At 52.7% G+C, this 14,882-nt stretch overlaps 1 protein-coding gene across 1 annotated transcript; it reads right to left on the bottom strand.

The window, feature by feature from the left end:
- Positions 1–235: 235 nt before the first annotated feature.
- Positions 236–14,785, bottom strand: LOC138647073 (G2/mitotic-specific cyclin-B1-like). The gene is made up of 9 exons (XM_069735889.1): positions 14,214–14,785; positions 13,998–14,138; positions 10,874–10,972; positions 10,590–10,766; positions 9,004–9,162; positions 8,690–8,926; positions 906–1,046; positions 726–836; positions 236–426 (listed from the first exon to the last, which is right to left on the bottom strand). Exons 1-9 carry the CDS (start codon positions 14,232–14,234, stop codon positions 322–324), a joined length of 1,191 nt encoding a protein of 396 aa, XP_069591990.1. The 5' UTR covers positions 14,235–14,785; the 3' UTR covers positions 236–321.
- Between the last annotated feature and the right edge of the window lie 97 nt (positions 14,786–14,882).

Consider the following 14,882-nt stretch of genomic DNA (forward strand, 5'->3'; position numbering starts at 1 on the left):
TGTATCTGCACCAGGAGGCTGTCCCAGATCACCTGCGATTGCTCTTTTTACGGCTGTCGGTACCATCAGTCTCATCTTGACCTTGTCCACCCAATAACCAGCAGAAATCTGGCTTGTTAAAATGACAACCTATGAAGAATGAGGAGAGCCCAAGCAAAGCAGCCAAAACACCGCTGTAACCACATCCAGATATTGGCGACTCATCGTCCAGAGGAAAAAGGCGACGAACAACCAGAACATCTAAAAAGAGGAACTTTATTAAAAGCAAAGACTATTTACAAGCAGCAAAGGAAAGGGCGACCACGAGAAGCGTGTGCAGAGCTAGGAAAGCAGCGGGCGCGCCATCTGCAACACCACCTCTGACCGCAGCTGGGGAAGGCCACTAATCTTCATCTGTTTGCTGCTGCCATATTTATTCTTCACCGTCTAAACAAGAAGGAAGATTATTAAAGTCCAGTTTTATGCAAATCTCTAAAGAAAAAACAAAATCTGAAATTGTGATTTAATCTGCCAACTGATTGAAGTCTCCGGATGACAATGGCAGCGGTTAGTCTCACACACCCTCCAGTATGGCACCATTACTGCACAGCTCCTTGGATTCCTTCCCCACATACTGATCTTATATCCTCAAATGACAATCCGAACCATAAACTAAGATTACAACCCAAACCTAGAAGTGGGGCCATCCCTGTAAGCCATCCAGACAGGCGACCGCCTCATCTTACCAGGTGTTTGGTAAGGCCCTTGTTCACCCTCACCACATTCTTGGCCATGTGCTGCATGACGGGCAGCAATGCCTCTTCGTTGTATGCCGTGTAGTGCTGCAGGGTCACGGTCTGAGGAGAACAAGTCACCGCTGAGTATGGAGTGGCACAAGGGTCAAGGCAGAAAAACACCAAACTTACCCAGTCACCAGCACTGAAGACCTTGAGGGACAAGCAGGAGGCAGCAGCAGCGATCTGTGAGGGCGGGTAGTGCACCATCTCATAGTCAACCATGACCAGCTCCATCAGATACTTTGCCAAACTGTGCTGCTCGGCCGTGACCTAGAGAGAGCGGGAAAGGTCCAAGAATGAAGAGTCCTAAAACTGACTCCATCCCTCCTACTCCTATAGCATCACCACGAGCCGACCCCCAAAAGACACTGTATACTTTGCAATGTTTTACTTTAGAGGAGAACAAAGTATACAAAAAAGTGACTTGTTCCTCTCATTAGCCAAGGTGCCACCCATCATTACAGTTAGCAGCGGTGCTTGCAAGCAGTTTCCAATAGTTGGTAAGCACAGCCACCTTCAGTGCCACCGCTTCCCTCTGAAGCCATGAGGAAGCTTTGCCTCCGCAGCTTTAGGGTGTGTAGTCCACGAGGAGACGCACAGCCGCCACGCACCCACTACCCTGGGCCGCCACGCACCCACTACCCTGGGCCGCCACGCACCCACTACCCTGGGCCGCCACGCACCCACTACGCTAAGCTCTGTGATCTCCGGCCCCTGCTGTATACAGTGGTCAGCGAGCAGTGCACTCAATACACTGCTGCAATCTAGCCAACAGCCCAGCATTATTACATATATTCATCCTATGGATCTGCAGTTCACTCATCTAGCATTTCATCATAAAACATGAAGACATTGCTAAAATGAGCAATCACCAAGGTCAGTCAGGAGTCTAACTGTATGCCTCGTTCTCAACCTTCAGAAAACTAAGTGTGAGCAGCTAGATTTACGATACAGGCCTACATGAGCCAGGAATTAAAGGGAACCTGTCCCCCCCCGCTCAGGCGTTTGTAACTAAGAGCCACTTGTGCTGCACCAATGCTACTTTCTGACGAGGTGGCTCTTAGTTCTGGTCCCTGGCACTGCTGCGATAATCGCTTTTGAAATTTGTCCCTCATACTGTGAAATAGTCCGGGGGGCAGGTGTCTCCCCTTAATCCAGACACCTCACATCTGTCACTCATGACCTCTGCACACCGCCTCCTCTTCGCCGTTTTTTTTTTTTCTTTGGGCATGCGCAGTTGCACTGCCCTTCGAACTTACAGCGCAGGCGGTGGGGACGCTACTGAAGGAAGAGGAGGCGATGTGAAGAGGCCATGAGTGACAGATGTGAGGCGTCTGGATTAAGGGGAGAGACCTGCCCCCCCCCCGGACTCTTTCACAGGTATGAGGGACAAATTTCAAAAGCGATTATCGCAGCAGTGCCAGGGACCCGAACTAAGAGCCACCTTGTCAGAAAGCAGCAGGAGTGCAGCACAAGTGGCTCTTAGTTACAAAAGCCTGAGAGGGGGGGACAGGTTCCCTTTAATGCTCAACATCCAGACACCAAGTAGTATTAAATATATATTCTATCGATTTGTACGAGGCTGAAGTTGGTCTCTTATTTTCAGCAGTTTTCTTTTTTATAGGTTTAACAAATAAGTATCACAATAATAACATACACTGCAGCGAGGCGCCCTGATGTGAACACACTTAGGCTAGGGTCACATTGCGTTAGTGCAACCCGTTTAGCGCTAGCGGGTTGCGCTAACGCAATGTTTTTAATGGGGCCGCGTCCTGGGGTCGCGGTAACGTCCGCGGCGCGCCAGGAAACACCGGCGCGTCGCTAGCGCGTGCTGAACATGGCACGCGCTAGTGCTGCGCGTTCCCATTGCCATGAATGGGCGCGCTAACGGACGCGTTGCACAGCGTTAATTTCGCCGTGCAACGCTGTCCGTTAAGCGCTTTCCCATAACGCAATGGGAACCCAGCCTACAACAGCTACAAAAACTATAAAACAGACACAAAAGTGGGCACCAAAGGGCGTTAATCAAAGGGTTAAATGACTTTGGGCTACTCTCATACTAAGAATACACAGATAGTGATGCCCTGTATCAAACCAAGGTCCCTCCAGCCTGGCCCAAATGGGTTCTGGGCATCAGAATTGGCATCAAAGTGGGCAAACCGCAGATTTTCACAGATTTGAATAAGTAACAGATGTTTTTTAAGTGTTAAATAGCCTTCTGCCACTGAGGTCATTTAACCCCTAAAATGATCAGTTACTTATTGAAGTCTGTGAAAAAAGCGTAGTTACTTACCGGTAACAGTATTTCTCAGAGCCCATGACAGCATCACCAGAGAGGGGATCTGCCCTTCAGGGACAGGAAACCTACAGGATAAAAAGGGCGGCACCTCTCTCCTGCGTCAGTTTGGTTTACAGAGCATCGGAGGTCCTCCAGGTTAGTGACAACAGGAAAATATACAATTTTAACAAAATACTTATCAGGGTTACACCGTGTCTAAATTAGAAACACATTCCGTATAATAAAGGTGCTCACCGCACACGTGATGAGGGGGGGGAATAAGCAGGTGCTGTCATGGGCTCTGAGAAATACCGTTATCGGTAAGTAACTACTCTATTCTCAGTCGCCCATGACAGCACCACAGAGAGAATTACAGAGATCATTGCTTAGGGAGGGACCACCGCCTGCAAGACCCTTCTTCCGAAGGTTAGGTCAGATGAAGAGGCCAGGTCTAAGCGGTAGTGCCTAAAGAAGGTTGAAGGTGATGACCAGGTGGCCGCCTTACAGATTTGATCTATTGGTACCTCCGACCTTTCGGCCCAGGAGGTCGCCATGGCTCTTGTAGAGTGCGCCTTGAGCCCCTCAGGAACTGCGTTCCCCGTGGATGAGTACGCCAAGGCTATCGCATCAGTTACCCAGCGAGCTATAGTGCTTTTGGAGGCTTTGAGTCCTTTCCTAGGTCCCTGAAAACAGATAAAGAGACCCTTCCTTCCTATACTGTGAGTATAAGTAATGTATTAAACACCTTCTCACATCTAATGTGTGGAACCTTTCCTCTTATTTTTAGGGTTTGGGCAAAAGGAAGGAAGAATTATTTCTTGGGACCTGTGGAAATTGGAAGCAACCTTGGGTAGATAAGCGGGGTCTGTTTTTAGTATTACCCTATCATCCATGATTTGCGTGAATGGAGGGTTCGCAGATAGAGCCTGGAGGTCACTAATTCTACAGGCAGATGTCAAAGCACTTTTAAGGTGCTCACCAAGAGGCTCATATCCAAACCTTTCTGCAGAAATTCTAATATTTTGACCACTGGGACCCCATCTTGTAGTTTTACCCCAGAGGTGGACAAACTTTTTCCAGGTCTTACCGTAGATTTTAGTTGTTACTGACTTTCTACTTTTTAAATAGTGTAGACACTAAATGATCTGAAAAGCCCCTTGCCCTTAGTAGTGACGTTTCAAGTTCCACGCTGTCAAGTGGAGGTTTGCTGACTGAGGGTGGAACACCAGTCCCTGTGATAAGAGGTTCGGAAGGTCCGGGAGAACCCAGGGATCGGAGACCGATAGAATTCTCAGCCAGGAAAACCAGGCCCTTTTGGGCCAGAAGGGGGCTATTAGGATGATTCTCGCCCTGTCCTGTCTGATTTTCCGTAGAACTGCCGGAATAAGAATGTGAGGGGGAAACGCGTATGCCAGACCCTGAGTCCAGGGGATCGTGAATGCATCCAGAGCCCGAGGGCCCCCTCTGGGGTTCAGAGAACAAAATTCCCTTACTTTCCTGTTTTCTGCACTGGCAAAGAGATCTATTGCAGGGACCCCCCAGATTTTGGTGATCCGATCGAAGATGCTTTGGTTCAGCGCCCATTCCCCTTTTTAACCGCGTACGGCTTAAGAAGTCGGCTTTTTGGTTCTCTACCCCCTTTTATATGTAGCGCAGAGAGGGATAGGAAGTGGTCTTCTGCTAAGGTCAAGATCTGGGAAGTGGCTTTCATTAGGGCTTGGGATCTGGTCCCCCCCTGATGGTTCAGGTAGGCTACCACTACCTGATTGTCCGAAAAAACCCGGACATGAAGCCCCTGCAGGCTGGGAAGAAAATATGATAGAGCGTGACTTCCTGCCCAAAGTTCTTTTTGATTTGAGGATACCTCGTATTCTTGATCTGTCCAGACTCCCTGAGTGATACTGTCGTCCAGGTGAGCTCCCCACCCCGTGGGACTGGCATCCGTGGTAACTATCCGAGATATGTCTATTACCCACGGAACCCCCTTTGATAGGTTGTTGGAATCTAACCACCAGGCTAGGGAACGAATAGTGTTTGAATTTAGAGTCATGTGTCCTTCTAGGTGTCCCCCCAGTGTAACCCGATTCCTCAGAATATCCCACTGGAGGTCCCTCGTGTGAATTTGTGCCCACTGTATTGCTGGGAGACAAGCAGAAAGGGACCCCAGCAGTGACATCGCCCCTCTCAGGGTTATGAGGGTTTGAGCGAGCTCTGGACACAAGATTTGATATTTTATGTTTTTTTTTCTGGTCTGGAAGACGACATTCCTGTTATCGAGTCCAAAGTTAGGCCCAAAGACTCTTGAACCCTGGTCGGTTCTAGTTTTGACTTTTGGAGCTTTAGGAGCCAGCCTAACTCCGTTAGTTTTTACTACTCTGTCGCATTGCTGGCGACAGTGTTGGGCTGAGTTGCTGACAATTAGGAAGTCGTCCAAGTATGGTATTAGAATGTCTTTTTCTCGTATGTGGGCCATCATTTCCGCTACCAATTTGGTAAATATACGAGGTGCTACCGAAATGCCAAATGGAAGGGCCTTGTACTGGTATTGTTTTATTTCTCCTCCCATGACTACCGCTAGTCTGAGGTATTTCTGGGCATTTTTGTGGATGGGGATGTGATGGATCTCAGCGACGCGTACTAACACTATCATGAAGCAATTCGGAAACAGGTTTTTTTATTGTTGATTTTATTGATTCCATTTTGAAGGATTGATTTTTTTACATAACTGTTTAGTTTTCGTAAATTTATTATTGTGCGGAAAGAACCATCCGGTTTTGGGACCAGAAATAGTGGGGAAAAGAACCCTTTGCCTCTTTCTAGTAGGGGAACTTCTTAGATCACATCTTTGATTATACGCTTTGAAATTTCTTGTTCCAAGGCTTGTTGTTGCTGAGGTGAGGGTTTTAGTGGGGTGACCACAGTTTTGGGGAGGCATGGAGGTAAAGTATTTGAAGTCCCATCTTTATCAAATTTAAAATCCAAGTATTGGTTGAAATTTTTTCCCAGGCTGGAAGGTATTGAGACAATCTCCCTCCCACCCTGGCGGAGGTGTCACTTAGGGTTTTTTTTTTTTAAATCTCTTGGGGAATTACCAAAGAGGAAGCCCCCATCCCTCCTTCTCCCATCATCCCATCTGTTCTGTTCCCTTGGGGGATGTCTCCGGAAAAACTTCCTACTCCGAAAGGGCCGCTTAACAAATGGTGTGGCTAGGTTAGGGAACCCCTTCTTATCCCCGACTTTTTGTAAAATGTCATCTAGGGTTTCCCCAAACAAAAATTTCCCCTCACATGGGATTGAACAGAGTTTTTGTTTAGTCTGTAGGTCGCCCGGCCAACTTTTTAGCCATAGCGTCCTACGAGCTGCATTAGATAAGGCTGCTGATTTTGAAGTAAGCTTGATTGAATCGGCTGATGAATCTGCCAAAAACGCTGCCGCCCCTCTAGTCATGGGAATTGATTCAATCATTTTATGTCTGGATACCCAGTCTCTTAGTTGTTTCTCCAAGTTGTCTATCCAAATCATTAAAGATCTGGAAGTACATGCGGCTGCTATTGCAGGCCTTAGACATCCCCCTGCTGATTCCCAGGCCCCGGAAGGTATCAGCTCTTTTATCAAGGGGATCTTTCAGAGTTCCCATGTCCTCAAAGGGCAATGCGAATTTTTTTGACGCTTTGGCTACTGCTACGTCAAGTTTGGGTGCCATGTCCCATGACGTAGAAGCCTCTTCCTCGAAGGGATATTTCCTTTTAAGGGAGGGCACGGATGAATTTTTCTCTTTCTGGTCTCTCCCATTCCCTTTTAATTAAGGCTTGAACATTTTCATTAAGTGGAAAGACTACATCTTTTCTGGCCCAGGCCCCCCAACCATAATGTCCTGTACGGTTTTGTCAGGACGTGGATCTATGACCCCCATGGTTGATCTTACGGCCTTTACAAGGGCATCTACTTCGTCTAAGGGGAAGCAGTGGCAGCCTCCGCTCTCAGAATCCAAGGAGGAACCGTGTGTCTGAAGCATCCCCCTCAGAACTAGAAGAAGCGGAGTGAGAATAGGGCACAGGTGTTTTCTCCTTGACCCCTTCCCCTTTAAGAGATTTAAATGCTGTTTCCACCTCTGATCTTATTAGATCGTAATTCAGAGGCAAAACTAGGGGTTTCTTCACAAAGGACTTGTCCTATACAGGAACCGCACAATTTCTTATCCCAGTTTTGCAACAGGGGTTCACTGCATAAGGGGCTATTCTTAGTTTTCTCAGTTCTTTTTCTTGCCTAAAAATAAACGGAAAAGGGTGACTCCAATTATTTGGTGAACTTTCACGAAGATCACTCACCCACCTTGCACAGCCACAGGTACCGGTTCTGGAGGAGGTATAGGGTCCTGTATGAGATCCGAAGTCGATGGCGTCGGCTGGTTAACCATATTGGAGGCTTTACTCCACGGCGTGGAATGGCTGCTGGAGTGGGTACTGCGGGTGCCTGCAGAGGACCTTTTCTTTTGGTCATCTGGCTTGCGCTGGTGGTGACGCTGCTGCAAGGGCTGCGCCAGCTGGAGCTGCTGATCGCTGTCCGCCATTATTAGGACTGCATGCAGCAAAGAGCGACTCCACAGCGATCTTTAAATAGCCATATTTCCTCCAGGGCTGCGTTCCAGTGAAGCGCTGATCCCCCTTGGTTCACTGCGCATGCGCGCTCTGCCCGGGACCCGGAATTAGCATTTCTATATCCGGTGCGGCAGCCATCTTGGTGCTCTCACACACACCATGCTACCGCTCCGAATCAGGAAGTGCCTCTGCGTCGCCGAGGCACACCGGGTCCCTGGAGCCCCTACCCCAATCCGGGGAGGCGGCCGCGCTTCCCTCCGCGCACTCTGCAGCCCCATCGGTCCCAGCAGTGGCGGCGTCGGACACCGCGCCAGCCGTAACAGGGGCCTCCGCGCCGTCATAGGTCGACTGGTCGGCTCCGGATCTCAGGTACCGATCCTAGAGGGTTCCCTGTCAGGGACAGGAAACCAAACTGACGCAGGAGAGAGGTACCGCCCTCTTTATCCTGTAGGTTTCCTGTCCCTGAAGGGCGGATTCCCTCTCTGGTAGTGCCGTCATGGGCGACTGAGAAAAGGCTGTTTGCCCACTTTGATGCCCAGAACCCATTTGGGCCAGGCTGGAGGGACCTGGGTTTGATGCAAGGCATCACTATGTATTTTTAGTGTGATCGTGGCCCAAAGTCATTTAACCCTTTGATTAACGCCCTTCGGTGCCCACTTTGATGCCCATTTTGTGCCAGTTTTATAATTTTTGTAGCTGCTTAAGTGTATTCACATCAGGGCACCTTGCTGCATTGTATGTTATGATTGTAATGCTTATTTGTTGTTCAACCTATAAAAACTAAATAAAAAATTGCCGAATAAAACCAAGCTCAGCCTCGTTTGATTTGCTGGATTGATTGTCTTCTGCACTGTGTGCCGACATTGTCGGGCGGAGCCCAGAAGGCTCACGGGATGGATCCTTGAGGACAAGTATGGTATATGGAGCCTTCCCATACAATATGGTGGCATGAATGCACCCAATCCCCCCACACACAAATGATCCATCACCCACCAGATCATCGACGGGCCATAGCAGCACTGATAGCTGGCCCTTACCTCTCCGACCTTGGAGGCCCTCCTGAGGAAGTGCAGGGGCAGAGGTCTTCCGATGGCAAACTTCAACACTCGGAGGATGTGCATTTCCATCTCTCTAATCTGTGCCTTTGTGTACGTGTGATCCGTCACAAACGTGAAGTCTCCAATCTCCGGAGGGTACATTTCCTCATACTTAGCAGCCAGAAACATGGCAGTCACCCCAACAAGCTGCAGCTGGTTTTTAGGTACGGGATTCTCCTGCACACAGTTACCAGACATTAGTCACACAGATCTGATAATTAGGGTGTAGGGTCAGTGTCCTACAGTAGAGTCACCTGTAAGAATCGGTCAATGATGCCAACCGTCATGAACATCGTCTCCTGCAGCAGCCGAAACTTCATCTGGACCTGGACCAGCCAGTCAATCAGTATGGCCCGCATGTTACCAGTCACCTCCTGACCCCGGAGATAGCTTGGTCGCACTGGCTGCGCGTCCTGCAGAAGACCAAAAAAGTGCTACTGAATACAAAGTGGTCAGAGCAGAAATTCAACCAGTCAGGAAAGACGTGAACTCATGAGATGACTGTAGGAGGGGAGATGCAACATGCATCAGGCAGAGAAGTCAAAGTTCAGCACCCAGATAATCCCAGTACATGCACTGCACCCACCCCGCTGCAAATCTCACCATATACACTGCCCCCACCCCGCTGCAAATATCACCACACCACACTGCACCCACCCCGCTGCAAATATCACCATATACACTGCCCCCACCCCGCTGCAAATATCACCATATACACTGCCCCCACCCCGCTGCAAATATCACCATACACTGCCCCCACCCCGCTGCAAATATCACCATATACACTGCCCCCACCCCGCTGCAAATATCACCATATACACTGCACCCACCCTGCTGCAAATATCACCATATACACTGCCCCCACCCCGCTGCAAATATCACCATATACACTGCCCCCACCCCGCTGCAAATATCACCATACACTGCCCCCACCCCGCTGCAAATATCACCATATACACTGCCCCCACCCCGCTGCAAATATCACCATATACACTGCCCCCACCCCGCTGCAAATATCACCATATACACTGCACCCACCCTGCTGCAAATATCACCATATACACTGCCCCCACCCCGCTGCAAATATCACCATATACACTGCACCCACCCCGCTGCAAATATCACCATATACACTGCCCCCACCCCGCTGCAAATATCACCATATACACTGCCCCCACCCCGCTGCAAATATCACCATATACACTGCACCCACCCTGCTGCAAATATCACCATATACACTGCCCCCACCCCGCTGCAAATATCACCATATACACTGCACCCACCCTGCTGCAAATATCACCATATACACTGCCCCCACCCCGCTGCAAATATCACCATATACACTGCCCCCACCCCGCTGCAAATATCACCATATACACTGCACCCACCCTGCTGCAAATATCACCATATACACTGCCCCCACCCCGCTGCAAATATCACCATATACACTGCACCCACCCCGCTGCAAATATCACCATATACACTGCACCCACCCCTGCTGCAAATATCACCATATACACTGCCCCCACCCCGCTGCAAATATCACCATATACACTGCCCCCACCCCGCTGCAAATATCACCATATACACTGCCCCCACCCTGCTGCAAATATCACCATATACACTGCCCCCACCCCGCTGCAAATATCACCATATACACTGCCCCCACCCCGCTGCAAATATCACCATATACACTGCCCCCACCCCGCTGCAAATATCACCATATACACTGCCCCCACCCCGCTGCAAATATCACCATATACACTGCCCCCACCCCGCTGCATGACCATTACAGGAACAGGAGCAGTTACCTCTGTAGCAGCTCCCAACAGGTCCTCACCTCTAGGCTTCTGAGATACGAATAGATTTCCTTCACATATTCACTGCACAGCATGGGGTTCCCTTCATCATCTGCATCCACATCTTCCACCTGTATGAGGACATCAGAGAAGGCCTGGCACAGCTCCTCCGGGAGGCACCCCGACGTCTCCATGGGGCTGGGGGAGCTGGGCTCTACCTACAGGGAGAGGAAGCCATCACTTCGGAGCAGCATCTGCCGGCCAGTCACACGGGACAACCAGTGACCACTGACAGTCGGTGAGAGCATCGCGCTGGGCTTCATACCTGAGGAGCTTCTGGACAGACACGTTCCACTGTCTTTGGCTCAGGCACCTTCTCCGCAGTTTTCGTTTTCTTGACAACTTTGACCGCTGGTTTTACATCCTGAGAAACAAGTTATTTAGTAACTAACATAAGACGCCCTGAAATGTAAACTGAGATTATTAATTCGTCCAAATATTCCCACCAGAAACATCTAAAAATGTGAATAGAAAACACTATTGATCCATAGCGCAGCTGATGTGCGGTCATACTGGACCCTAATTCACTGGTGTATTCTGTGGCCAAATCGTCGCCCTGATAAATACAGCGGCCATTGTGAAGCAGGAGGTAAAGAATGACGCCCAATATGGGACCTGGTCTCTGGATATCCCCCACAGTGACCCCTCCTGGCGCGTCAGTGGAGCCCCCACAGTGACCCCTCCTGGCGCGTCAGTGGAGCCCCCACAGTGACCCCTCCTGGCGCGTCAGTGGAGCCCCCACAGTGACCCCTCCTGGCGCGTCAGTGGAGCCCCCACAGTGACCCCTCCTGGCGCGTCAGTGGAGCCCCCACAGTGACCCCTCCTGGCGCGTCAGTGGAGCCCCCACAGTGACCCCTCCTGGCGCGTCAGTGGAGCCCCCACAGTGACCCCTCCTGGCGCGTCAGTGGAGCCCCCACAGTGACCCCTCCTGGCGCGTCAGTGGAGCCCCCACAGTGACCCCTCCTGGCGCGTCAGTGGAGCCCCCACAGTGACCCCTCCTGGCGCATCAGTGGAGCCCCCACAGTGACCCCTCCTGGCGCATCAGTGGAGCCCCCACAGTGACCCCTCCTGGCGCATCAGTGGAGCCCCCACAGTGACCCCTCCTGGCGCGTCAGTGGAGCCCCCACTCACACGTGGTCTCAGCGTCCTGTTACTGAACTATTTCACATCAGTATTTGCAGCCAAAACCAGGAGTGAAACAGAGGAAAGAAACTCGGCACCCTTCTGGATGTGTCACCCAGCCCTGGCCGCCTAATGCCGAGCGCGGCCGCATTGCCTAGATGGTCTGTAGCTCATTAGAAAGGTTCATGAAGGACTGACGTACATTACAGGGAGATGCCAACCTGCCACCACAGCGGGCAAAACACTATACATGGAAAAGCAAGAAGACTCCATGAGTTTGTACAGCAACCAACCATTGGCTCCGGACACCAGTGACGTGCGGAGACGCTCAGGTCTCCCAATCAGATCTCCGGGGGTTCCCTATAGTAGATCTATGGTCTGCGGACGGACGACGCTCACTATTCACCATGGAGACGATGAGGCCACTACACCAGCGCTGGCGCGGACTAAGGCGAGTTCACACTGGGCGGTTTTGCTGCTTTTTACCAGCAGAGCCTACGAGACCTCCAATCTCCTGCACACATTGGGTTTTTGTTCGATCAGGATTTGTGCTTCGCTGCTGTCACTTCTTTCAGCGTTTTTTACCCATTGACTTGAACGGGTGTTGGGAAAAAAAATAAAATATACAGGTATTATTTGCTGCCGAGAAGTCAAGGACATTAGCATGGACAAAGAGAAAAACCCACAACAAACACGCACTTAAACCTGCGCTTTTGCCACAGCTTCTTTCCTGCCAAGAAGATCAGGTTTTGCTGCAGAAAAATAAAGCAGCAAAAATGTCCTGTGTGAACTTCCCCTAATGGTGCAGATCTGGAGCGGTGCAGCACAGCTGGTTCTGGTGGGAAGATTTGTTAGGACTGGAAATCTTCATAAAGGACATGTGAGATAAGACGTCTGCGCCCTGCGTGATACGGTCAGTAGGGCAAGTGCTGCCTGCAGCCAACAGACGGGGGCCACATCGCTCGCACCCCGCAGCCAACAGACGGGGGCCACATCGCTCGCACCCCGCAGCCAACAGACGGGGGCCACATCGCTCGCACCCCGCAGCCAACAGACGGGGGCCACATCGGACGCACCCCACAGCCAACAGACGGGGGCCACATCGCTCGCACCCCGCAGCCAACAGACGGGGGCCACATCGCTCGCACCCCGCAGCCAACAGACGGGGGCCACATCGCTCGCACCCCGCAGCCAACAGACGGGGGCCACATCGCTCGCACCCCGCAGCCAACAGGCGGGGGCCACATCGCTCGCACCCCGCAGCCAACAGGCGGGGGCCACATCGGACGCACCCCACAGACAACAGACGGGGGCCACATCGGACGCACCCCACAGACAACAGACGGGGGCCACATCGGACGCACCCCACAGACAACAGACGGGGGCCACATCGCTCGCACCCCGCAGCCAACAGGCGGGGGCCACATCGGACGCACCCCGCAGCCAACAGACGGGGGCCACATCGCTCGCACCCCGCAGCCAACAGACGGGGGCCACATCGCTCGCACCCCGCAGCCAACAGACGGGGGCCACATCGCTCGCACCCCGCAGCCAACAGACGGGGGCCACATCGCTCGCACCCCGCAGCCAACAGACGGGGGCCCCATCGGACGCACCCCACACCCAACAGACGGGGGCCCCATCGCCCGCCCCCCACAGACGGGGGCCCCATCGCCCGCCCCCCACAGACGGGGGCCCCATCGCCCGCCCCCCACAGACGGGGGCCCCATCGCCCGCCCCCCACAGACGGGGGCCCCATCGCCCGCCCCCCACAGACGGGGGCCCCATCGCCCGCCCCCCACAGACGGGGGCCCCATCGCCCGCCCCCCACAGACGGGGGCCCCATCGCCCGCCCCCCACAGACGGGGGCCCCATCGCCCGCCCCCCACAGACGGGGGCCCCATCGCCCGCCCCCCACAGACGGGGGCCCCATCGCCCGCCCCCCACAGACGGGGGCCCCATCGCCCGCCCCCCACAGACGGGGGCCCCATCGCCCGCCCCCCACAGACGGGGGCCCCCATCGCCCGCCCCCCACAGACGGGGGCCCCATCGCCCGCCCCCCACAGACGGGGGCCCCATCGCCCGCCCCCCACAGACGGGGGCCACATCGCCCGCCCCCCACAGACGGGGGCCACATTACACGCGCCCCATCGTTTCCCCCCACAGACGGGGGCCACATCGCACCCCACAGACAACAGACGGGGGCCACATCGCTCGCCCCCCATTGCTTTCGCCCCACACAGGGGCCACATTACACGCATTCTTACTTTTCTTAGCGGCAGCTTTGTTTCGGCCTTGTTCCCGATGTCACCCAGGGCGGTGCGGGGGCGCAGGCCAGGCTTAGAGACCACCGGCCGTTTCCCCACCACCCCGCTCTTCACATTGTTCTCCGCATTGGCCATCATGTTCTGCAAAAGAAGAAGAGTCATCAGCGACAGGAAAGTGTCGGCTTCTCTCCGGGCGGTAATGAGGCGACCGCTCACCCGTGTGACCCGGGCGGCCATAACGCCTCCTCCGCTCCCTGCGCACTTCTGAGACGACGCTTCCGTACAAACAGTTTAAAGCCCGCGCTCTTTTCTTCCTATTGGTTGGTTTAAAAACTCTATTTTCTGATTGGGTGATGACCGTTTCGACAGAATGCGTTACCATGGAGAAGGAGGCGAAAGGGCGGTGCCATGAGCCCTGGCAACAAAGTGCGGGCAGCAATCACCGGGATATGGGAGCCTCAGCTGTTACCGGAAGTATTATAATATGAGCGCAATCTACGCTCACACCCTGTGCTGCTACCGTACACATTATAGTATAAGACCCAGCTCTCCTACTGTATAGCATTGTAAGAGCAGAATTGTTACCGTATATATAGTTATACGAGAGCTGTGGAGATTATCAATAAGGGGGAACAGTTGTTACTGAATGTAATGTGGCGGCCAGAGCAGCTTCTGTACACGTCGTAATAGGCGGCTACAGCTGAAGCGATATCCATATATATATGTAGTAATAGGAATGGCAGTGCTGGTGCGCTATAAGCATTGGGGCCACAGGGACCCGGTCAGCACTGAGCGCAGAGCACTGACAGGAGGTAGAAGTCACGTGACTCCGCTAGGTCTGGCGTAAGGCACAGAGCGCAGCGCATGCGCCGTGTCTCCGTCAGA

The sequence above is a fragment of the Ranitomeya imitator genome, chromosome 8, assembly GCF_032444005.1.
Source record: "Ranitomeya imitator isolate aRanImi1 chromosome 8, aRanImi1.pri, whole genome shotgun sequence".
Classification (NCBI taxonomy): Eukaryota; Metazoa; Chordata; class Amphibia; order Anura; family Dendrobatidae; genus Ranitomeya; species Ranitomeya imitator.